At 42.5% G+C, this 25,781-nt stretch overlaps 1 protein-coding gene across 1 annotated transcript; it reads left to right on the top strand.

The window, feature by feature from the left end:
* Positions 1–1,791: 1,791 nt before the first annotated feature.
* On the top strand, positions 1,792–23,750 carry LOC135707580 (protein krueppel-like). The gene is made up of 2 exons (XM_065229454.1): positions 1,792–1,906; positions 22,193–23,750. The coding sequence occupies exons 1-2, from the start codon at positions 1,867–1,869 to the stop codon at positions 23,713–23,715; spliced, it is 1,563 nt and encodes a 520-aa protein (XP_065085526.1). The 5' UTR covers positions 1,792–1,866; the 3' UTR covers positions 23,716–23,750.
* Positions 23,751–25,781: the final 2,031 nt, after the last annotated feature.

Raw genomic sequence — 25,781 nt, 5'->3', positions numbered from 1 at the left:
GATCGCCAATGGCAGTTCGAATCAAACGATCATAGTGCGGGAGGGGGTGGGGAAAATTGCGCGAGCGGTCCTATGTCCGGAAAGGATACCTACCCAGGCTCGCGCGCTCTCGCTTCGGGTTCGTTCCGATTTCTTCAGGAGACACACAAGGAAAATACGAGGCAAAAGGGCGCAAACGGAGTAGACCGGTTGCGTTATGAGCGGCACACGAGAAGGAGAGGGGATTGCCATCTAGCCACGGTGAGTTTGGATGGGAGAGCGAGATGACAGGAGATCCGTACCCGGGTGAAGCTGTCTTGCTTTATACCCCTCTTGTGCAGTTGGTTTTCCAAGGGATTGATGACGGGAGAGTTGATGATGGAACTGGTTGTTGCTAATGATGATGGGCTGCTGCGTCCGTACGAGGCTGTCGGGGGGTGTTGCGAGCAAGAGAGAGAGAGAGAAAGTGAGAACTGCCATCATTGATGATGATGGTGGTGACGGAAAGTGAAATCGGAGAGGGAGAGCACCGCGATTGTGATGAAGGAAGGAAGTGAGAGAGTTTTGTACAAGGGGTGAAAGGCTGCGCAGGAGCGGGTTTTTTTGGGTTCTGAGAGAAGAACGTGTTGTGCTAGGTCAGCAAACACCACCACCACTGCAGGGAACGAAGAGGATCTTGCGAAGAGAGCGAGAGAGGATCGTTGCTTGTTGGTAGCAGCAGCAGTGGGCGAGAGAGGATGTAGAGCAACGGTATCGAACGTGACGATAGGACTCCGGTGTGCGGTGGTATTGGTGCTCCTTGCGGTTCATGATGGAAGTCATGTGGCAGCAGGATCCGTGCGGACCACAGTGTCATCTCGTCATCCATCGAAAGTGAAACTCGTTTCGGAGCAGGACGGGAACTGATTCCTTGCATTTTTTTTTTCATTACCAGTTACGTTCCGGTGATGTGCTCTGATTTCGTAACTTCATTCAACTCTCATCTCATCGCGTGCCACCACTACTGGCAGCCTTTCTCTCTCTTTCGCTCTTCGCTGATACAGTCCATCTCAGTCGCACCGTTGTCGGTCGGATTGGCCGCTGCTGCTGCTGCTGGACATCAACAACCACGCGACACCTCATCATCCCTCCTTCCACTCGCATTCGCGCTCCGGAGCATTGAGCATAGTAGTAGTAACATACTGGTCGCTCATCGAAGAAGGCGGCGGCGGTGCGACGTCTTCAACAACAGATCCAAAGAAGCGACAACGGCGGCCAAAAAATTTTAATGGTTACTTACCTCGCGTGCCATCGACGACAACCGTCAGTCGTGTATTGATTTTCCCGCCGTTCAGACGTGTACGACGTTCTCCGGTGCGCCTCAGTAGCAACTTGTTCCGTGTTTGAAAAACAATTACAAAACAGTGAATTCTAGTGTGATCGGAGAAACAAAGCAAGCGACGTAAAATTACAATTAATCAAACAAAAATTATAAACAAGGCACGGCCCATAGTTCCTCCCGCGAAAATCGAAACGAAAGGAGTAGTACCTCCTGTTCTTAGTAGTCGGTAGTAGATAGTAGCAGCACCACCCGCCCCAAACAGTTGAATGTGATACGGTAGCAGCAAGTGAACAACCCTTCCTCCCTTCCCTCAATTGAACAAGCGGATTAGAAAACTGTGAACAACACAAATGACAACAACGAACGAGCGGCAGCAGTGCGTGTTTTCGGAACCGATATCGCCGCAGTAGGCCAAACTGATAGAAGTCGACTGCCGACGACAGTGAGCCAGTTAAGTGAGTGAGTGAGAGTGAGCATTAAAGACGGAGCCTAATTTGCATGCGGCTGCCCGGCTGCTGCAAGATACGATAGAGAAGCTGATTTTCCACGGTCCATCCAGGCAGGCGATGGCCTTGTCATTGCTGCAGGAAGCCCAAACAGCGCAAGGTGAGTTGAGTGCTTCCCTTCTTTTTCCCCTGCGATTTGGGGGGAGTTTTGATCTAGTAAGGCTTGGCGCGGAATGGTGGACGATTGGTTAAGGTTGGGCTACACTTGCGGTTGGATAGAGGTGGACCACTTTGGCAAGCAGTTTTGGCGTGACTTACTACGATCTCGAAATATTATTTTACTTCAAAGCTCGAGGGGTAGTAAACGACATTTTAACTGTTCGAATTGAGTGGTTAATTGCTTGACTTACGGAGTAGATAAATTCGTTGAAAAAAGATGCCAATTAAATAATTGTCTATGTTTTTGATATTTTGTTAATCTAACACTTTTGGTTAAAAATTCAAGGTTTGATAAACCTAGGAATGAAATGTTAATCAACTGAATTTGTAAAACAAAATATATTTGTAATCAGCAAACACAGAATAACTTTCTATATGAAGCCAAATTTAACATACTCTTTGGTAAAGTGTGCTTTTGAGTATGATATGATCTGAACGTTGAGGAACTAATTGCAGATTATGCAAACAAATACCGGCATACAATTCAAAGTAAATTCCTCCAAACAAGTATTTTAATCTTCAAAATACGGAATATACTGTGGAAAGCGACCCAAATTTAGCAACAGATACGTATTTCGTTTACTGCTTGCAAACTTCTTCAGTATCTAGTCATAGACTTGACTAAGGATTGTTAAAAGTGTTTCTAAACGCAAAACAAATTTCTCTTACTTCCAATGCAAGTTTGGATTTATTACATCCTCTGCATATGTTTCATACAACAAATGTAACGGCAGTTCATGAGATGATTTTCAAGGCGGGATGCATTTGGCGAAACAAACTTTGTTCGAATAATAAGCCAATATAAAAATAACAAAATTATTATAAAAGCCTTTCGGTGACTACATATCACGAAACTTTACAAAATCGGCATACTTTTCAAGCAAATTTGTAATAGAATCTTACATTTTCTCTTTTTTTGTTATAGTTCAGATAAATACGAAAATGTTGGCATCCAATTTCTTTGAACCAACGTTTTGAACAAGAAAATCAAAATACTTATCCAAATTCGAGTTTACAAAGTGTAACTGGGCCTTAATTTCAAGCCAAATGAAGAGTGTAGAATTGCATTTACACCTTTTTAGTGTCACGAAAGTGTATTCTTTTCCTCATTGGCGTAACTATGGGGGCTAGGAGGAGTTATACACCCCCTAGGAGTAATGAAGACCCCCCCCCCCCCCAGCCCTATAACTAATGCAGCCCCCTCGAGAACTTAACTGCAATTACTTATTTTCCTTACACTTCAAAATTGATCGCTGATTGTCTAATTGTGAAGTTCGAAAAATATATTTAGCACCTTCCCCCTAGGATTTTGCCTTAGTTACCCCAATGCTTTTTCTTCAAAAATGATAAGTCAAAAAAAAAGAAAAAGAATAAAATCCCAACCGAAGGAATTACATAACTAACATGGTTTCCTTTGGTGATGCTGAACATCAAATTTACCGACGGCAATCTAGTGTTGGGTTCAAGAGGAGCCAAATTGTATCACTTTTTCAACTTGTCTTCTATTGCATCCTGATGAATGAGGGCGTCTTAGTGGAATACCTGTAGAAAGAGAAAGAGAGTGAGATAAGGATTAGTAATTTCCATTTAATTCCACTACCTTATTTGCTTATCCTTTACTTGTATTAGTACAAGACGACAGTACGACTTGTATTAGTACAAGACACTGATGAAGTCTGTACATTGTAGACGAAATACGCGTATCTGTCAAGGATAAGCAAATAAGGTAGTGGAACTACATATAAATTACTAATCCTTTTCTCTCTCTCTCTCTTTCTTTGCCTTCTATTGTCTATTATAAGATTTGTGAGCTAATAATGTCGAGAGAATTAACAAATTTAAAACCCCATTCCAAGGCTGCTGGCATTGGATTGGATTGGTTTCATGGAGTCAACATTTTATGATCGGTGAATAATCACTCATCATCAGGTATGAAGTACTCACCAATCATAAAATCGCTGATTGTGAATCTCTAAAAACGAAATTGACTGGTTTCATGAGTCATACACATTTTGTACAACCTCTTCTTGTAGCTTACAAAAGCTTCAAAATATCATCAATATTATGATTTCCTAAGTTTGAAAAAATTGTCAATCCAGCTTTTCACGAATGAGCGCCATAAAATTTGGATCACCCCTTTCTGACATATGAGGATTACCATTTATGGCAAAGACCAAGATGGCCATGATTGAAGAAAATTTTCAGCAGTTTGACAGCGCAAGCAAAGCAAATCTTATTTCAATTTAGGTTGAATCGATTTCGTGGGGCCTCCCTTAGCTCAGTTGATGAAGGAACAGCTACAAAGCAAGAGCACGCTGGAGGTGGCTGGGTTCGATTCTCGGTCCGGTCCAGGAATTTTTCGAGTTGGAAAATTTCTCGACTTGCCACACAATAATACTAATTCCAAGAAGTAAGTCACTCAGCACATTGTGCCGAAATTAGATTCGACACAGCTTGGGCACATCCTTCGACATACCTTCGGCACAATCTCGTAGGCATTGGATTGTTGTAAATAAAATGGGAGCACTGCTGGACAACTGTCATTGAAGTTGTTCACAGCATTACGTGCTGTTTGACTGTATATTCAGGAATATCCTCTAATTGAATATACCAGAGGAACTCAGAGACCAGCAGTTCACTTAAAGATCTAAATACGAAATGCAGGTTTTAGAGTGCGCTCAAGAGAAAGAGGCAGTTAATCAAACCCCATTAGTACCCTTAATTCACCAAAATTTTGCACACCCGCCACTTCCCGCGTCATTATCAATGCGTTTTATCCTAGCGATTTCAAACCAAAACATTCAAGGTGGCAGAAATACCGGGTTGCCGGGATGGGTATTTTACAAACAATCGCAGCTTACTCTATGACCGGCACAATCGGCACACCTGCGGCACACTGACAATAACGATGACCCAAGATTCGTGTGCGGAGTGACCTACCCCTTGACTAATTCAAACATGGTACAGGCATCGAAAACTATCAATTGATAACTGTGGAAGTGCATCTAGAACACTAGAGCACGCAATAATCTACTATGCGATAAGCGATTTCGTGCATAAATTAATTTTAATCGTCGTTTAGCAGTGTCCTAATTTCTTAGGAAGGACGAGGACATTCAAGTAGTGATTTGATAAAGGGCAAGCATTAGGGTACTTCATTTAAAAAAAAAAATGATTGTCTGATAGGCCGCCCTTACATTTTCAATCCCTTCTAAGGATACGGAAAAAGTATCAAGTCCTGCGTATTGCTCTTCCAGAGATTTATGTTCCCTTTGAAAGTCCTGCATGGAGACCAAAGCGAAATGAAAATCTCATACAAAATACTACATTTTTCACCTGCGTGAAAAACGTAATTCGCAAATGTTTCACTTCGCTTGGAACCAGATACGATCCAGCGAAACCGAATTTTGTGGATCGCATCTTTTTCGCTTACGTTTACTTTTTTCACGCATTCAGCTGCTTGTGAAAAGAAACAGCAGCTAAGCGAAAAGTTGACGTTTCAAGAAGAGCGTATCTGTCAGATGTTCACCTCACTGCACTGAACCAAAGCATCATCCTTTGATCGAATGATTATTACTTCACCCAAGCCCTATTACTATTATTAGATGATTTTGAGATGATTGTCATTCAGTTCTTCTTCTTCTTCTTATTCGCATTTCAAGCTTATTGCATATCGCATATTAGCTTATTGCGTGCTCTCAACTTAGTGTTCTAGATGCTTTTCCATAGTTATTAATTGAGAGCTTTCGATGCCTGTACCATTTTTGCATTGATATGATTGTGTGGCAAGTCCAATCATACTTCTATGCCCAGGGTCGAGAAATTTTCCAACCCTAAAAATTCCTAGACCGAACCAGGAATCGAACCCAGCCACCTCCAGCATGGTCTTGCTTCGTAGCTGCGCCTTTACCGACTGAGCTAAGGGAGGCCCCATTCAGTTCATCATCTGTTAAAACCACAACAACTTGGATGCTTATCATCCTAATCTAGAATGATTTAAGTTCAATTCTTGAGATCTAATTAAATACTTTTCTTATTTATATCGAGCGATAGTTGTAGTAATATTGACTATTGAAAAGAGGTAATACTTTAAATATTACAATGCTTTATTTTTATATAACTATAAGTTGAGTCGATCTTACAGTCCGTGCACCTCCCAACTGGAGTAAGCATTGGATGTGATTCCTATTCGCGATCGGCTTCAATCCAGTTGCACCCTCCGCTCCGCTCCCGCAGTTCGTGGTCCCCGTTGTTATCGGTGATCCTGATTACCGAACACCGATCCCGTCTGCAGTGCCTTTAGGAAACTGCCCATGACACGTTCCCGCGTCCGAACGGCATCGTTGTACCACAGACAAACAGACGTAACTCTTCATTGTGTATCTTTGTTGATGCATTTAACGGTAGATTTGAATATTATCAGTTCCGCGATCTACTCGCCGCAGCGCTAGCATCAGATCACTTTGACGTTCCTATACATTCTATAGAACTTTCATGCAATATTGTTTGCGAGGTAGCGAGCAAGCTTGTTTTCCGCGAGAAGCCCGAGAGATGTCGTTACTGAGGTCCTATATTTTGATATACTATGTTATCAAGAAAAACTTTTTCAAAGAGTTACGTCTGTTTGTCTGTGGTTGTACACCAACTTTCGTTGTTACCGTTCCTGCATCTCCTGCTGGGAACGTTCTTCGGCGTCTTCACGAAAGTGGTTCAGAGAACTTCTTTCTGTGCACAATTATGTGGCGAACAATCACCTGCACTGCACTGTGGTGTAATTATCGTAAATTGAAACCATATTAATTAATTTAATATAAACCAAAGTATTAACTAATCTAACACTTACCCATCGTTGAAGATAACAGCCTACAAAAACTCAAAATTCAATTTGAAAAATTAAAGTTTCGTCCTTTTAAACATGTCTGTCAGATACGTCGCTGTCGACTTTGCATTTTCAATCACATTTTTCATACAGCAACAGTTCATGAGGAAAATGAATGATTTTCGTTATGGGCCTGCGATGATACATTTATCTCTCAGATTTAGGATTATGTTCGTTTGGTTTGGTACATTCCGGAATCAATATTTAATTCATACAATTTTCATATCCATTATCATCTACTTTAAAAATGATTTTCACTTTATGCTAGGCATCGTTTTCACTTGTTGCAGGTTTCATTCGAAAACAAGAAATTGGCATTTGCTAACGCACCGTATGACGAATCATTCGATACATGGCAGGTCTTTTCTTACAGTGTGGAGAGGAAATTGCAATATGTTCCACAATCATTTTTTCACAATCTTTTTCGCTAGCGTTATTTCATGATTTTTCACTTGCTTCAACTTTCACTTCGCTGTCAACTGTATACTAGGCTTCACGGATTAATTCCAAGAAGAAGAAGAAGATCCACCGCAGCTTTCAAATAAGCAATTTCCAGTTAGGCTGTGAACCATTTGCCGAGTTAAATTTAACTCGTGGTTAAAAGTAACATTTCAAAAGTTATTTTCTATGTTCGAAAATCCCCGTGCTGTCGATCGACCGGTTTTCGAGCCACGGTTGTCAAAATTTAACTTCTTGTCTGTCAGAAATAACCATGCTCGTATAGCAGGGTTAATCAATAACTTTCCATCTGTCAAATTTTAACCAAAAGTTAAAAACATTCTCCAAATGGTTCAGAGCCTAAAAATGCTTCGAATTTGTCAATGCACACTATGTTTTTTCAGTAATCAGCTCATTTTCATACTGCGGGAAGAACTTTGACAGCTGCGGTGGAACTCTACGGCAGCGGCCGGATGGATTTTTTTCTTCTTAAGATCCACAATATCATATCCTCCGTCGGTGCTCGGGCCTGGTTGTTCAGAATCGGACCCACTCGGGCATTCACTTCACCTATAATCGAACGGATCTGATTTCGCAGCAGCGCATCAACGTAACCGTAACGCTGAATGGTGCTTCCGGAAGCGATCTGGGGTGCACCTCCCGGTTGCTGTTATGTAACGTGCCGTGATGGTACACCTCCTTTCCTGCAAAAAGGTGGAGAGCGATGCGAGTAGATGGGTTTAGATGCAAGAGATGAAAAAAGATTTTCCGTAGATTAATTCGCTAGTGTGAGCTTTTTCGACCATTTAAAATCGAGAACCACTCTGAACCGAGAGCAATCCGAGCTTCGTATTGAACGTCCGGAGCTGATCGTGGAGTCGCCAAATCTGTCTCAACTCCCGAGCGTTGTAATCTTTGAACCAATTCTCCAAATCATCCTTCCACAACTCGGGATGTTCCCTCCGGTATTCTTCCTTTTACCATTTCAAGTTTCCTCATTTTCCGGCAGATTTTTGAGGTTTTCCACAGGAAACCATGAGGCAAATTTCCTCATCGCTGCGTACCTGCACTTTTGTCGATTATGAGTGAACTAAACTCAAATTTGAGTCGTTTTCATTCGCCGTGTGGATAACTAATGAATGACAGCAACCTTGTCCATTATTTGAACTAAAGCAAAACAAAATCCTAGTCCGGACCAGGAATCGAACTTAAAATGGTCTTGCTTGCAGCTGCACCTTTTCCACACTGAGCTAAATGATGCCCCTATTAAGGCTAGGACACGGAATAAAATTATAATTAATTACCAGCAGTAATCAAGAATTCACATGGCCAAAAATATAGATATAGTAAATTTCTACCTTCTTCTTCTACATCAATAAAACAGTTCATTCCGATACATTTTACTAACTACCTTCCTACCAAGAGGGTAAGGTACTTTGTCTCTCACACAATTCTTCCTCTCAAGAGCTCAACCTCTCAACATGCCATGTATTTGACTCACAATTTGAGATTTCCCTGCCTCAGACTTCAGGAAGGAGTAGTTGGCACCCTAATTAATTATTAATTAACATTCGAAGTATCTGCTTTTTTGCATTTTCGGCACAAAAAAAAAATCTTTTTAAGGGAGGGACTTTGGATGTTAATCGATGTGCATATATAGATGTACCCGAAATGTTTTGCAGTGTCAGGTAGTCTGTTTTGTAGTATGTGAAAGGTATTTCTAGGAATGTTGACTGCACTGCCCTCTGTTAACAATTGACAGAAAGCAGTTTATGTGAAATTTCCGACAGATGTCATCACAAAAGCATTTCCACCGGCTCATTGAGAGCTTTTCACTAGTCTATTTTCAGTGCTCCTGAGCAACTATGATCATTTGAAGTGGATGGGTGAAATCTTCATGTTTAGCTCGAAATCTAACAAGCCTCACTAGAATTGGGAAACGTGATTGAAATTAACGGAACTCGATACTTAGGATGTCACTGCACGTTCGAAGAGACTAACTCGGAGTGGGCGTGACACTTTTACTTGTGGTATTCGAACTTTTTGAGTAAAAGTGATTCTCTCTCTGAGTTAGTCTCATTGGCCGTGTGGTATTTCAATAAAAAAAATAGACGAGAAGAAGTGACCGATTACTGAAAAACATAATTTTCCTTCGAAACCGTCTAGGATAAGAGTGGAGTGGATTCAAAACAATCTGCCAACCTATGCGTAGGCGGCTTCTGGCAACACTGCCAATGCAATCAATGCACTGTTCGATTAGCTCAATGCCAGCCAGTCCGTTCCTCTCTTGAACTGTTGCTGTATACCTTCTATACTTTTCATCTAGAATTTGCATTTCGCGGTTGTGGAGGATTTGAACTTCTAGTCGTGAAAACCGCAGAAAGATTAAATGATTGCGGAATGTATTTTGATGGCACGGTAGTTTTTAGAAGAAAAAAATTATCATTGACATGTACAGAATAACTTCAATGACAGTTGTCCAGCAGTGCTCCCATTTTATTTATAACAATCGAATGCCTATGAGATTGTGCCGATGGATTTGCCCAATTCTAATTTCGGCACAATATGCTGAGTGACTTACCCCTTGGTAATACCTCATAATTTAATGAAAACTCTATATTTTTCAGTATAAGTACATCGAACTGATTTTTCCCTATAGTAACGTTACTTTTACATGATAAATTATATGATAGCTCTAAAGCAATAAATTCCGTAAACAACAATTAATAAATGCAGGCCACCGTCATGCGCAAGGTTTGTGTGGCCGTCTTACCCAATTTAAAAAAAAAAACCAAAATCAACCGCGTTACGAAAAGTGGTTAGGATTTGACCACTTATAACTCTGTCAATAGCGGATGGATACTAATTCTAAACAAGCCAATCGATTGGAATGTCATCTACGAATCTGCTGAAATCAACAATTTATCAATTTCCAAAAAGTCTCTATTGAAAATTGCACGAATACGCAACTGTCGCTATGATACTTAAAATTATCACCGATTGACTGCGAAAAGTGCTTTCCCCAACACAGATTTAAAAATCGAATTCACTCCGGTCTCACCGAACGGTGTTAATTCAATCACTGCGTGTGACGAGTGGCAGGTTTTCCACATATACAGATTATTCGGTATGTTACAGATTTTCTGGTTTATTTCAGGACCAAGAATCTGTATATACAGATTATACAGGTTTTACTGAATTTCAAACAAATGTATTCGTTACTTTTAAATCCTAATATGATTAAACTTTTCATTGAGCATAAATTGAATTCAGTGTGCACAAAATAGGTAGTTTTTGATGCCGCGGATTTCTTTTAAAGAATCGCCGATTTCGCGGATCAAATTTTGAAAATCTTGTAACAGCTCTGTTAACTGTAAACTGTTAACTGAAATTAGTGTTACACTGACACTTTAAATCCGTTGCAAGTCCATCAAATGGAATCTAGTACCAACAATTTAGATAGGGCTTAGATCTAATTTTGGGGCTACTAAGCCTTTTCCTTTATTTTTCGAGTGGATTTTTTTTTTTTCACAAAATGGAATGTTTTCACAGCAGATGACTTTTAATTTTTTAACATTTCCGGACGTACCGTAAAATTTGATAAAGAGAATCAAATTGTAAAGAGATATTGTAAAAAATCGGGTATGTATATGTATGATAAATGTCTACCACTCATTGTAGCACGGAAACTAAGTTCGATAGCAGTAGTGGGCGCTCCTCACTGTTTGATTTGATCAAGCTTAATAACCTCTGATTGTCCTCAACATGTCACTATATGAAGGGCCAAAAACGGATTGGGTGAATCGATAGGTAAATAGGTAGAGAATCAAAAGGTAGAGGTCAAAAAACGAGCCATCCGAGTGTGGAGAAGAGCCCGCCCTTTTTCCACAAAATGTTAACAACAGGGAGTTGACAACTTCCCTCTCCCCATCGAAATCGCTTCAATCGGGTGCCCTGATGGTCCCTCCCAATCCCAGCATTGTTTTGTATATATGAGCAAAAAATAAAAATTTAAATCGATCTCACCAACTTTCGCTGTTTCCTCACCCTTTTGTCCAATTTTCGTGCCTATTTGTGAACTTTTTGTCCTTCTCTGCATCACTGCTAGTCGCTACTAGTCTCCCAAAAATCTCCCATGTTATTTCTGATGTGTTCTACGATATTTCGACGTCCATTATTTTTGTATGATGATCTTGAGTTCCTAGTTGTGTCTTCTAAAACCGTAACACCAATGTGGAAAATGGACAGTGTCTCCGGGTATTTTTTTAACGAGCATCACTCCATTGTCGTATTGCATGTGCTCCATCTTTCATTTTTACTTTGGTGCCTCCATGGTACCGGATAAGATATAGATATATTCATTATTAGCAATGATGTGATATAACCACAACGGGATGGCCGTTCAGAATGGTTCAATGGATGTGAAATGAGGAAACATTCAAATTTAACACGATTTAAAGTTGTTCAATGCAACATTACATTTGTCCACTAACAATTAACACCTTTTCCAATATGTTATCTTAACTAATTTCTGGAAGAATTTACTTACGCTTTATACAATTAGTATCAATGTTCCGTCATATCGTATCTTCAAGTGATCTTCGCAAGCGCCACATTTCGTTCAGGCTCTTTGAAACTACATGTGATGAAATATGAAACGCAACTTTTAAAGTGAATTACACATAACAATGTTCATCACTTATTCACACATGAAATATGTCTCGATCAATCTAGCAGAACGCGCCCTAACCCTCGCAGAACCAAAGGGCAGGGTTAACATTGGTTCTTGACCCCAAACTCGGCCTACGGATTCTAAATTCAAACGCCTTTGAATTCACAGGGAAAAATTGATTCAGTCGGAGCGTTTCCTTTGTTTTTGAGAATAATAGGTGTAAACATTCATATCACACGTTCTCATTGACTTCGTTCGGTAGCTTTTGAACTACAGTATCGTACCATAAGCATAATTTACTTGTTGTTAACTCTGAAATCATGGATTTATTTGATGTTTTCTCTACTGAGTTTTGACAGACAAATGACCTTACACATTCCTAAATTGTTGACCATGTACCCCTCTAACCTCGGCTAAGCCGCGAGTATTCGGTCCAAATTCTACTATTTAGATGTTAAACACGATGAACAATGAAGTATCGGCTTCGTAATGCTAACGCAATTGAGCCTTCCAAATAAACGAACTATATATAAAGAAAATGAGAAGCTTACCACCACGTTTAGATTTTTCTAAAAAAAATGGAAAAGGATACAAAGAATCCAAGAAAATCAGTTTTTTTTACAGATTCCTGAGATAATTGGGTTGTTTAACTTCGAAAAATATACCAATTTTTATACATCATCTGATAGAGCTTCGTTTTCTGAGCACAACGATATTTTTATCGATACCGTAGACATTCATCTGGATTTTTAAATCAAGGTTAAAATTTTTGATCGTTGACACTAAATCTATTCGTTGACAGCTCGATCCCATACAAAGTCCGACCAAGGGGCGCTAAGATGATGATTTTTGCTAATGTAATCGTACTTATTTAAAATAGTTACAGTGTACCAAAATTGATGAAATTTTGGATTTCGGTTCCATTTTTAATGCAGATACGGAATATGTATTTACCTCAAATTAAGGTAAATACATATTGCGTATCTGCATTAAAATTTGGGCGTCAAACAATTTGATTTGTAGGCCCTACAATTTTGTTTTCCACCCATTTTTTTTTCAATTATTAAGCTTAAGTAAAATTCTCACACGTAAATTTTCTTTGGAATCTATGAAAAAAAAGCAGATTTTCTTAAATTTTTGATAGAGGAAATGGATGTAATGTCGGCCTAAGTGCCCCTAATTTGGGCCCATGCATAAATTCAGCATTCGACTAAATTTTCAACAGCAACCAACAATATCCATTAGTACCGTCGCAATGACGCGTTCATCTAGATAAAATTGATAAATAGCAGATTTTTAGCAATGGTCCTAGTCTTAGATCCATAGGCCAACATTAGAGCCATTAACCCTATTTTTTCCAATATTTTTAGAAAAAATCAAAACGTGTCTAGTTTTTGTTCGATATGGTAGCTTTACCTTATTCAAATGAACCAATTTTGTCGCTGTAGTAAAGATTTCATTTTGTTGTAGCTTTAAAACAATTAAACTGAACTGCCTAAATTTTACCTGAGATTTCAGCAAAAACTCCCAAAGTCCACAATCAGTTCTAAGTGTGTACACTGAAATTTGTTTCTGTAAGCGGATATTCTATTAAATGCCATTTCAGTTACAAGTCCTTCAATTCATGAACTATGAGCGTGATTCAATGAAAACTAGATTACATCACAATTCAGTTGATTGATTATCCAACGATGACAGTTAAGGCTGGATTAGACTTCGGAAAATGGACCACGCGATTTGTGTTTTGTCACTGTAAATGTAGGTTACCTAAAAATTCTTTCATTATATTCAATACTCGGCTGCTTCATATTAAATTAACATGACATATCGGAACTGTATTTGATATCTAATTGCATAATAAATTATGTAAAGGAAACATTTCTAAAAGAGAACTTGGGGTTATTATAACCCGAAAATAGCTTACTGTACCGTGGCTGCAATAATATCCTGTGACATTGTTTCCGAACTGTAGCACATAGATAACAATCAACAAATAGACAAAGTTGGTTGGAAATGCAAAGTTGGTTGTTTATTTTGGAATTTTCAGATAATTCTCTAGCTAATAAATTATCACACTAAAGCTTCATGTTAACCAACTTTGAAAATCGCAAACTTCGCGTATGAAGTAACATAAAAACACTGAATGAAAACAGACAAAGTTTGATGCATCCAGATTGTGTGAGCGGTGCTGAATTTTTAAAATCCTTGGGGATAGTAACCAGTGCTGTAAATTTTCATATCATTCGATTGAAGATGAACCACTACAACCATTCAATCAATTCTGTGTAAACGAATTCTCACATGACCATAATTTGAAGAGCCCTTTTCTTATTCGAAGCTCATTGTCACTGTCAATTGAGTCACTCAGTATCATTTGATATACGACAGTGGAGTATGGAAGAAATCCAGAAAAGACAAGTCGACCCGATGTTGGATCAATGTAAGGCTAATTTAAGGTCGATGTCGACCCAATGTCGTGTTAATGTCGGGTCAATTTTGGGTTTATGTCGGGTCAATGTCGGGTCAACATCGGGTTGGGGTTTGATAGAAGTCAGGTTGGTGTCGGGTTGGCTTAGCTTTTTCGCCGGTATGTCGACCAGAGCTCCGTTTGTGTGTAGGTTACACTCAATCGAATGATATATAGCGTTTCTCAAATGAGAATGATCCATGCCTTCGTCAAATGACTAAACAACTGATATCACCCATTCGGAGGAGGTCCCCTTTGATAGCGAATAGCTACTTTTCTCATTTTCATCAAAAATGTTCAAATGATTTTGAGAATTTACAGCACTGATAGTAACTCAATTTACCTCAATATTTAATCGACGTTCATCGATTTTTTTCTCTGCTTACTCCGATTACTCCCTTTAAGAATATGTTTCTCATATTAGACGTCAGTTTTGTTTGTAAACAAAGAAAACCCAAGTGAATCCTGAGGCTTTCGAATAGCTTGAATATTATGGAAGAACCTGTACCGGTGCCTCTGCTTACTACCAGCAAGAATTTACAGTTCCAGCCAGCTTTCAGCAGTTCCTCCTCCGCAGTCAGTCCCAGTTATCACTTCAAAAGGATCATCGCTGATCAAACAAGCTATCCAAACAGCTATACTTGTAAACACCTGGAATTTCACCTATAATGCTACGACCCCATCAGCATCGATTGATCCAGTAGTCGTAACAGCAGCCCCATTGAAAATAATACAGTACTTGTTCGCTAAAAGTATAGTCCAGTTAGCGAATTCCACTCGCTAACTGGGCTGGCTTGTCAAACGTCAAAAAACAATGAGGGAAACTTAAATGGATTGTTTGGTCGGCGTTCAAAATTTCACGTGCATTGAAAGTGTAAGTTGATGCCAAAAAGGGGTTTTGGCATGTTGAGTTGGATGAACCTAGCAGTAAGCTCACAACGTTTTGGACACCGTTTGGAAGGTACCGATGGACCCGTTTGCCGTTCGGTATTTCATCGGCCCCCGAGATTTTTCAAATGAAACTTCAGGAAGTAATCCAGGGCCTTGCTTGCTTGTATTTGGAGTCGGTGGTATCGGAATGGTCAATTACCTGAGCAGGTTCATACCGAACTTGAGTGCCATCTTGACAAACCATCGGAAGTTGATATCGGAGTCGGTTCCTTGGAGATGGACGAAAGCGGAGGACAACGAGTTCAAATGTGTCAAGCTATTGGTTGCTGATGTTCGGACACTACGATATTACAATCCCAAGAATCCTCTGACGATCGAGTGCGATGCTAGCTGCTTTGGGCTTGGAGCTGTTGTGTATCAGGATGAAGGGGTGATTGGATATGCTTCTTGGACGCTTACTGCTACGGAGCGCAACTACGCGCAAATTGAAAAGGAATTGCTGGCGATATTATTTGCGTGCGTTCGGTTTGACCAGCTGCTGGTAGGCAATCCGAAAGTAACGATTAAAACGGACCACAAGCCTTTAATCAACGTATTCCGCAAATCTTTGTTGTCTGGGCCTAGACGGTTGCAGCACATGCTGCTAAATTTGCAACGATACAATCTGTGCATCGAGTTCGTCACCGGGAAGGATAACGTCGTGGCCGACGCACTGTCTCGAGCACCGTTTGATGATAATGGACTGAAGACTGAATATAGGAAGCTAAATACATACAAGGTTTTCCACGACATCGAGGAGCTGAAGCTATCCAGTTATCTCCACATTTCAGATAGCGGTTTGGACGAAATAATGGAGGAAACCGAACGTGATTCTACGCTACAGTTGATCATGGATTACATTCAGTATGGGTGGCCAAAATCTTCGAATCAGCTGTCTGATGGCGTGAAAGTCTATTTCAATTATAGCAGCGAACTGTCAATGCAGAACGGTATCGTGTTCCGGGATGACCGAATTTTGGACCCACACAAGATTCGACGCAAGCTTATTGACAAGTGTCACACCAGCCATAACGGAATCGAAGCAACTCTAAAGCTAGCTAGAGCGAATTTGTTCTGGCCAGGAATGAGCAGCCAAATTAAGGATGTGGTAAAGCAGTGCGACGTGTGTGCAAAATTCGCTTCTTCTCAAATAAATCCTCCTATGTTGAGTCATCGTATTCCGGTTTATCCGTTTCAACTGGTTTCGATGGACGTTTTTTTCGGAAAATATCGTGGCCGGGATAGGAAGTTCTTAGTAACCGTCGATCATTACTCGGATTTCTTCGAGGTAGACATTCTGAAGGACTTGACCCCGGAATCAGTTATCGCCGCTTTCAGCAGGAATTTTGCTCGTCATGGGAAACCGCAGTTGATCCTCACAGACAATGGCACCAATTTCGTGAGCAAGAAGATGGCTAAATTTACTTCCGACTGGGACATCGCACATACTACTTCAGCACCGCATCACCAGCAGGCGAACGGAAAATCCGAGGCCGCGGTTAAAATCGCTAAACGTTTGCTGAAGAAGGCTGAGGAAACAGATGCAGATTTTTGGTACGCGCTGCTCCACTGGAGAAACATCCCGAACAAGATCGGTTCCAGTCCGGCAGCTCGTTTGTTTTCCCGTGCTACCCGGTGCGGTGTTCCATCATCTGGTGCAAAACTGGTCCCAAAAGTGGTGGAAAATGTTCCTGAGGCAATAGAAGAAAGTAGAAGGAACATCAAATGGCAGTATGATAAGAAGGCACGACACTTACCTGCTCTCCAAGTTGGTTCACCGGTTTTCGTGCAGCTGAATCCCGAAAATTCCAAACAGTGGACTCCTGGTAGAATTTCAAGTCAATTCAACGAACGCTCCTACATGGTTAATGTAAATGGGTCGAACATTCGTCGAAGTTTGGTACACCTGAAGCCGCGTAAGGAACCCTCTACGTCGCCTGACCGTTCTACGCCGAAGCCGTTGCAATCTTTGCAGCAAAAGGAAGATAATCGCAACCATGAAGCTGAAGTTCCAAATACCGGATCGAAATTGCAAGTAGATTTTCAAACTCGTAAGCAGGATAAAATTGTTGAACCGTCGCCTCCTTCGATTGTTGATGCGGAAATTGATCAGTCGCCGCCAAGAAGGTTGCTGCAGTCGCAGGTGTCACAAGTACCAGATGTGGCGCCAGCTATTTGTGAGTCACCGAAACAGATTCTGAAGCCAACCGTGAGTGGATCCCGACCAAGAAGAGCAACACGCTTACCAACTAATTTGAAGGATTACCAAGTTATGTTATAGTATTTGCACACCCCTAGTTTTCACTCCTCTTGGCTCCACCATTTTGTCATGAATGATTACTGAGTAGTAAGAGAAGGTGTTCGGATCTATCCTGAATAAAGGTCAAGTTAACTGTTCGTACTGCGTTTTAATCGACATAAAACAGCTTGTTATTGCTATTTTCACAGCATTCATACTCGCGAATTTTAAAAGGCTTAACGCTTTCGCTAAAAATGCTTTCAAGTCTATAATTCAGAGTGAAATGAAAATATTTTCAAATTTATTTATATTAAAACTTAAATTTCCATTTGAATGCCCCTCACCAATTATGACAACGAAATGTCAAACTAAATGTGACGTCTATTGTTGACGTATAACTGCTTTTTAACTGGGCTGCAGCCCAGTTATCGAACGCCCAGTTAATAAGCAGCCCAGTTAAAGAACGCCCAGTTAGCGAACAAGTACTGTAGTAACTTACTCCGATCCCCTTCTCGTTAGCACCATGCACGTTAGCTACAGCGTGAAGATTCCATCACAGCACATCAAACATAGCGTGGTGAGCAATATTTCAACCGTGGCCCCTACAATAAAATCCACCGCTACAGTTTCCGATATAGAAAACATCTCCCCGGTGGGGCAACAACCGATTAACACCCAATTCCAGCTCCGACCCCCGCGGAATGTTCAGCCGCCGTTATTTCCGAAGCTGAAGAGGAGGAGGACGTTGACGTAACCGCTACCAATGTTTCCGGTGAGTGCGATCATCGTCCGGACCCATCAACGATCAACCGGCCGAAATCGAAGTGAAACCCGGTCAGGAAGACGAAGAACAAATCAAGCTGACAGATTGTCTTCGTCGACTTTCTCTTTGCATTCCCACGGTCATGTTAAGACCATGAGACGTGATCAAGTTCACAAGATCGCAACCAATCACTTATCGTCCGCGCTGTTCATAAAATACATGGAGACGAACAACAAATTCTATACCTGGGCCGCTATGGACTTGGCAAACGAGGAACCGAAGAACACACGTATGTAGTGATGTTCAACTTTAAAGGAGACTGCCGTCGACGGCCGCAGTAAAATCATGGTGGCGTATCGCAGAAACGGGACCGTATCTCGATCATCCGGAAGGCACAGCAGAAGCACCAAAAGACGAAGGATGGATGTCCACCGTCAGTAGAACGGCACAGTGGTAATTCAGAGCTCGGTTCGCAGTTTCATCCAGTGGCAGTTTGCCAAGCCATGGGAACGGGATTGCTTCGACTAGTATTGCAGTAGGCAGATCGAGTTTTTCCACCATATCAAGCCGGACAAGCATTCACCCTTGGTAAGTGTAAAGCAGCTAGGCAGCAATAGATACACCTTCAAATGTTGCTGTGATGCGAAAAGTGAGAAAGCAAATGACAGTGATCTTGCTCATTGAGCAATATGAGTTACTCGAGGTGCCACAAAACGCAACTCAGAAATTGCTCATGATTAGGAGCTGTCTTGCCCCTTGATAAAATTTAATATTCGAGGAAAAGTCAACCCAAACAATAACATCATCGAGTTTGGGTCGAAGTCAGTCCGAAATGTCTTCAGATGACCGAGGGGAATCCAATACGAATTCAATGAGGAGCAATGAATTCTATACAAAATGTCAATCTCCATAAGTGTTAACGGGTGCAAACATACCTCAACCACCATCGATTATATATAGTCAGAGGTAATAATTTAATTTTGTGTTCATCATTCAGACCGGATCACACTTAAACGTCAAACGTCACACTTATTGCAAGAGATGGTTACGTTCAGTTTACAGATTACCTTGCTAACGGATTCCCAAGCACCAAAAATAACAACCATAAACAAACGATTACCCGTTTGCTTTGACATCCGCCATTTCGAAAAGTGTCAAATTTCACCAATTCTGCTCCGACGAAAGACATTTCACTTGTACCCTGCACAACCGCCGATGGCCGGCGGCAGCCGGTCATACACGACCGTAAATCAAATTAATGCCCCTTTTAATTATTCAAACTTGTGTTCTCTGTTGCTTTCTTCTCTGGGGGTTTTTAATCAAACGCAGTGTCTGAGATGGCCATTAAAAGTGGGGGTTCAACCCGCCTACTACACACTCGATCCGCAGTAGCCGCGCTGCCGCCGCCACCGGCGGCTTGTTACGATTCAAAATCAACTGGTTTTGATTAAATCAACAGAGAACAGACAAAGAACGAACCGGTGCCGACTCCGCTTGCTGGACCAGGCGATCGATTTACATAATTCTCGAAATGTTGACCTCTTGCCTCTTGCCCGACGGTGGATTCCACGAAAAAGTACAGCTTCAAAACGCCATGCTAATTTCACCGCTGCCGTCTTTGCATTTTTTTTTTCTTTGCCAGCTTCATCTCCAGCTCTACAGTAACTACATGTAAAATGAAAGGAAAATCCGTCAGCGGGGACCGCGGGGGTGAAAGAAATAAAAATTTAAATATCTTTTTTAAAATATATAACCCATTCTGGTGCTCCGCAGTGGGTGGTGGTTAAAACACCCGGCCAAAATCCCGCACCTACTTACCAGCCAACCATCGTCGACCCTTTTTTCTTGGCGAAGAAGAAGACGACGACGACGACGGCAAAAGCGAACGGCGTAATTAGTTTGAATAAGGGTTATTTTCTTTTAATCTTGCAACCGCTCGCGTATTTTTTTCCCTGGATTACATAAACCAGGGCTGGCCTGCGGAAAGGGGTTGGGGGGCGGGGGGGGGGAACGAATCCAGATCCCGTGTACCAGCTTCCTTATTTCGTTTTATATACAAAGAGGTGGTGGCAGCAGAGACGAATTTCACCAACGACAAGAACGACGACGGTAGAAGAAAGGAAAACTCTGGCTTATAATGAGGGCGTCGTCCAGGGGAAGGAGTAAGCCGTACGGAGACAGAGGCGGCGGTGGCTGATTTACGCGTTGGGGGGGCTTCGCGAAAATTTTCGCTTTTATCCCTTTCTTCCCGATGGCTCTGCTGGCTGAGCTCGGTCGGTTTTGAAGACGCACAGCAACCCGGGAAAACGGGCCCAGGATGATTGATGGAATGGGAGAATAATAATCAAGGAGGGAGGCATTTTTTCTTCATTTGTTCGCGTGCCACACACCGGTCTCAAGTGAAATGAACTCTTTCTTTCAACGCTTGCTTGGTTTCTTGCTCGGGGGAGGTAAACAACCGAACGCGAAGACGCTCGGTTCGGAGGGAAAAGCTCGTGTACCATGGAGAGCCGAAAAAAAAAAGAAATACGGAAGAGTAAACACTTTCACAGAAAAGCCATAAAAAAGGGGTGAAATCATAAACACATAATAATAAAATTATAAATAAAGGATTAGCTTCGGGTTTTTTTTTCGACGGTGCCCATGTCCCGCAGCGCCATCCGGAACAAAGGAAATCAATAAAAATCGAATCGGTTCAGGCCGGGTTACACTGGGGCTCATCGCACTCGCTACCTGCCAGTTGCAAGTGCCGACGGCACTTGGTCTTCGCTTCGTTTTCCCACGAACCGTGTGCAGGAAATAGTGACTCGAGTTGCCGTATCGTAATCGTAAATAAAACATATTTTACCCCGAGTGCATCCTTTTTCGTTCGGAAGAGTTCGCGCGATTCAAAACAAACCCATGTGTGTACGAACCGGCATTCATGAAAGTGAAAGTAGACCCCCTGCCCCAAACCCCGAAACTCCGACACGACCGGGGGGATCCTTTCGTGTTGCAACCCTACACAGAGAGTAGATTGTAGGGAGGGAGGGAGGCAGACATACGAATACGAGCAAGAACGTGCCAGCAATTCAACCGTCTAGCCGTCGTCGTCCTCGTCCTCGTCCTCGCCTTCGTCGACATCCAAGCGAGGAAAATCGTTGCGGGGAGCCCAACGGAGAAGGGGTTTTTGTTTTGCTTCCTGATTTCGCGCTCACACTCATGTGTGATGAGGATGAGGACTTCGTCTCTCCCACACACACACACACACGCACGCTCACTCACAATCGGATCCGATGGAAAAAGGGCTGAGCAGAAGCAGCGGCGAGAGCGAAAGAGCCTGAAAGGGAGAGAATCCTTTCACATATGAGGCCCGGCAGATCGTAGTAGTCGGTTTGTTTACGTTTTCATTCATCTGTTGGAAGTGGGGTGAGATCCAAGCACACGCGCTTGCTGCGATCGCGGCTAATCACATTGTCAAATCTCGAGCAGCAGGGGTGGGGCAAACTCCGGCGGGACTTCCGACGCGGGAGAAATCGAAATCAATATTGTCACATTTCCAAGTTCGAATGCCCCGCAGTCAGCGGGGAGCGAAGGTAAACACACACACTGCTTTCGGATTGAAGGGGAAAGAACTATAATTTCCAGCTCAAACAATCAGCTGGCTCCTGCTCGTTCATATATCAAATATCAACCCAACTGCTTATTTTGTTAACTAATTCAATCTCGAACGCACTCGACGCGACGGTTCGAAAAAAAATCAATAGCTTTTTAGTCGCTTCGATTCACGTTCTTCGCTTTCGCCCGGACCAAATCAAATTATTAATTTCTGTTTTCCGTTTCTCTTCCTTCGCTTACAGGATTAGCCGCCGTCCGCAATAGCCTGCAGGGAATGAAACGGGAAGAGGAGCGCAGCATGTCGGTGTCGCCGCCGCTGACCGGTCAGCACCACCAGCCCCATCACCTGAACCTGAACATGAACGTCAATCACAGTCCTACCATCTTCGGTGGCTACCCGTCGTCGGGTCCATCCCTGGGAATGCTGGCTCCCCAGCTCCTGGCCGCCAACCAGACGGCGGCAGCTCTGATGGCCGCCGGGCTACCCATGTCGCTCCGGGCCCATCTAGCATCGGGCCTTTTCCCACCGCATCCGGCCCTCTTCGGAGCGTGGGCTCCTCCCACCCCTAACAGCAACAACAGTAGCCCACCGCCTCCTCAGAGCCCCATCTCACCGGCCCTGAGTCACAAGAGCTCCAAATCCCTCAAACTTACCAACAACAATAACCACATCGTATCGACGACCTCCGAGATCCTACCTCAGCAGAAGAAACCTGCCAAGCGAAAACAACTGTCAGTCAAACCGGACGCCGCGCTACTTCAATCTCCGGGCCAAACCATGCCGGCTGACATCACGGACATGGTCAGCCCGGGTCCCATTTCGCCACCTACCTCAGGCTCGTCGCCTCAATCCAACGGGAGCGTCGACCTACCACAAACCATCACTACCTCCACCCCAAGGGATCCCTCGCGGGACAAGGTCTTCACCTGCAAGATCTGCAACCGCTCGTTCGGCTACAAGCACGTCCTCCAAAACCACGAGCGAACCCACACTGGCGAGAAACCCTTCGAATGCCCGGAATGCCACAAACGCTTCACCCGGGACCACCACCTCAAGACCCACATGCGGCTACACACCGGCGAAAAACCCTACTCTTGTACCCACTGCGATCGCCAGTTCGTCCAGGTCGCCAACCTCCGGCGGCACCTCCGGGTACACACCGGCGAAAAGCCCTACGAGTGCGAAATGTGCCAGCAAAAGTTCAGCGATTCCAACCAACTGAAAGCTCACATGCTCAGCCACAACGGCGAGCGGCCATTCCACTGTGATAAATGCAACGCCAGGTACCGCCGGAAACACCACTGGTACCATCACAAGTGCAACGTCACCAGCCCTCCAACGCCCGCCATCAGCCCTACCATGTCCCTCTGCGACCAGAAGTCCGGCTGTTCCGAACACTCGGACCTCTCCATGGAGCTCAAATCCTCGGTCCTCCTCCACCAAAAATTCCCCGGTCTCACCCTTCCCCTGGACTTCAGCTCAGCCGAAACCCGGCATCACCATCCCGCTGGAGCCATGGACCTCCGGGCCGCCATCCGAAGCACCCCCACCCAAATCACCCACATCAAGTCCAACATGCCGGAGCAAACCGAACCGGAAGACCTCAGCATGCACTCGCCTCGGTCCCCCGTCACGATGGAGGAACTCGAAGAACTGGACGACGCCGCCTCGCTGTACCTGAAGCAACGCCATCATAAGCTCGCTTTCGCAGCGGTCGCCGCCGCTGCCGCCGCCAGCCAGCAACGTCACGGTATGGAATCCTAAATCTCACTCTATATCTCTTCCCCCCAACCCCACCCCCCACCCATCGAATACGAAGAAAAATCCCACCCCTGAACTAAAACTAAAATCAAATTTGTTGTTGACAACGGATACCAAATAATCGAAGGATGCCAAGAGAGAAAAACAAATGCGAAAACTATTCAAAAACAAAAACAAAAGTAGCTTAGTGTAAGTGAAGAAAGCCATCTATACATATATGAAACATATATTTAAATACGAATCTATATATATATATACTGCTGGACTCCCGCCTACCCCCTTCCCGGTAAGCTCACCGCCATCTTGTTCGCAGCCATCCGCCAAAAACCGTGTAAATAACCGATCCGAGTGTGTACATACCTTAACTCCGAAAAAAAAAGAAACAATCACAAGATGGCGACCGTGAGTCAACACAGTGGAACGCAACGCGTGTACAAACAGACGGGTTCTGCATCCAAATTCAGGGAATTTTAACTACACAACACTGTAACTGTATTTTAGAAACCAAACCAACCGATTCTTCAGTTCGTCGCAGTTCCTCCGTTCCGAGTAAAAAAAAAGCGCGTGCAAGAAACTAAGTAGTATGGTATGCAATGTTCCTCCTCAATAGTGAAGAAAACAAACAAACAAACAAAATGTGAAATGATTGCGATTTAATGGAAGGTGATCTCCGAAAACCTAATCAAAAGAAGGAAGCAGAAGAAGAAGAAGAAGAAGACACAGATGAATTGCCAGCTAGGGCAGGAGTTTTTTTTTAAATAGTGAATTTTCGGTTGTTGAATATTTCGTAAAAAATGTCTTGTCATCTAATTTGGTTGCCATTTATACCGGGTTGTGTTTCCTAATTCGCTGTGGTCTCTGAATTAGGATTGCTATTATTATGATAATTTTATTCAAGCTCGATAGTTTTCTTTTTTTTTCTTTTGTTAGTGTGGAAGTTGAAGCGAAAAATCAAAATTCGACGTGTAAGGTTTTAGGTTTTTTTTTCTTGTTCTAAGTTTTGGTAATAAGGCAAACGCGCGGTTCTCGTATAGCGTATAAATTGTATATTATAATTTTTTATGATTTGGTCAATCTTTGTGTAGGTGAATGAAACAGTTATCGGAAAATAAAATATTTAAATTTATTATCAATGTGAGTGGTTCGTTTTTATTTGTGCTAGGAGATTTGAATTATTATATCACATATCGTTTCCCTTATCTTGCTTTTTTATGTGTGTGTTTTTAGGTTACAGTTTTATTTTGTTTTGTTATGTTTTAAATCATACTTACAAGGCTGTTCAACGTAATTGAAATGGTTTTTTTACGCAGATAAAGGTTGAACACGAAAATTCCGGATATGGAAATCATGTTGGGGTTTAAAAATGCCTTTTATTTTTCATAGTGCAGTGTAACCAAGGAGTAGGTCTCTTCGCACACCAGTCTTGGGTCATCTTTTTTATCAGTGTACCGCAAGTGTGCCATCTGTGTCGGTCATAGATTGTTTGTAAAATATCCATCCCGGCAACCCGGTATTTCTGACACCTTGAGTGTTTTGGTTTGAAATCGCAAGGATAAATCGGATTAAGTCTGAGTTCCTCAGTCAGTCAAACAGCACGTATTGTTGTGAACAACTTCAATGCCAGCTGTCCAGCAGTGCTCCCATTTTGTTTACAACAATCCAATGCCTACGAGATTGTGCCGAAGGTGTGCTAAAGGTATGTCGAAGGTGTGCCAATAGATGTGGCCAAGCTGTGCCGAATCTAATTTCGGCACAATGTGCTGAGTAACTTACCCCGTGAGTGTAACAGTTATACATTAGTAGGTATTATGCTAATTGTAAGTCTTCCTTCTTACCATAGGCAATTGCTCGAACTTTTCTTCGTACACGGCCCATCATTTTTTGCACGAGCCCTGTTCCCACTTGTTTGGCTGCCTCATTCCATTTTCGCTTGAAATCCTTCAGGTCAATTCCAGTTCCACCCTTCACAATTGACCAGTATTTCTCAATTGGCCTTAGTTCCGGAGTATTTGCCGGATTCATCTCCCTGGGACGCCATTTTCGCTGTACCATTTTTTGGTGGAATTTAA

Source organism: Ochlerotatus camptorhynchus, unplaced genomic scaffold (assembly GCF_037179485.1).
Source record: "Ochlerotatus camptorhynchus isolate MF236.1 unplaced genomic scaffold, CSIRO-AGI_Acam_v1.1 ptg000314l, whole genome shotgun sequence".
NCBI classification, from domain to species: domain Eukaryota; kingdom Metazoa; phylum Arthropoda; class Insecta; order Diptera; family Culicidae; genus Ochlerotatus; species Ochlerotatus camptorhynchus.
Note: the sequence above shows the minus strand (reverse complement) of the source record. Positions and strands in the feature narration are given on the sequence as shown.

What these genes read in the sequence shown, in the direction of transcription:
- LOC135707580 (XM_065229454.1), top strand. Translation starts at nt 1,867, where the DNA reads ATGGCCTTGTCATTGCTGCAGGAAGCCCAAACAGCGCAAG. An exon ending in GGAAGCCCAAACAGCGCAAG is followed by an intron (nt 1,907 to 22,192) that starts GTGAGTTGAGTG and finishes CTTCGCTTACAG; the next exon opens with GATTAGCCGCCGTCCGCAAT.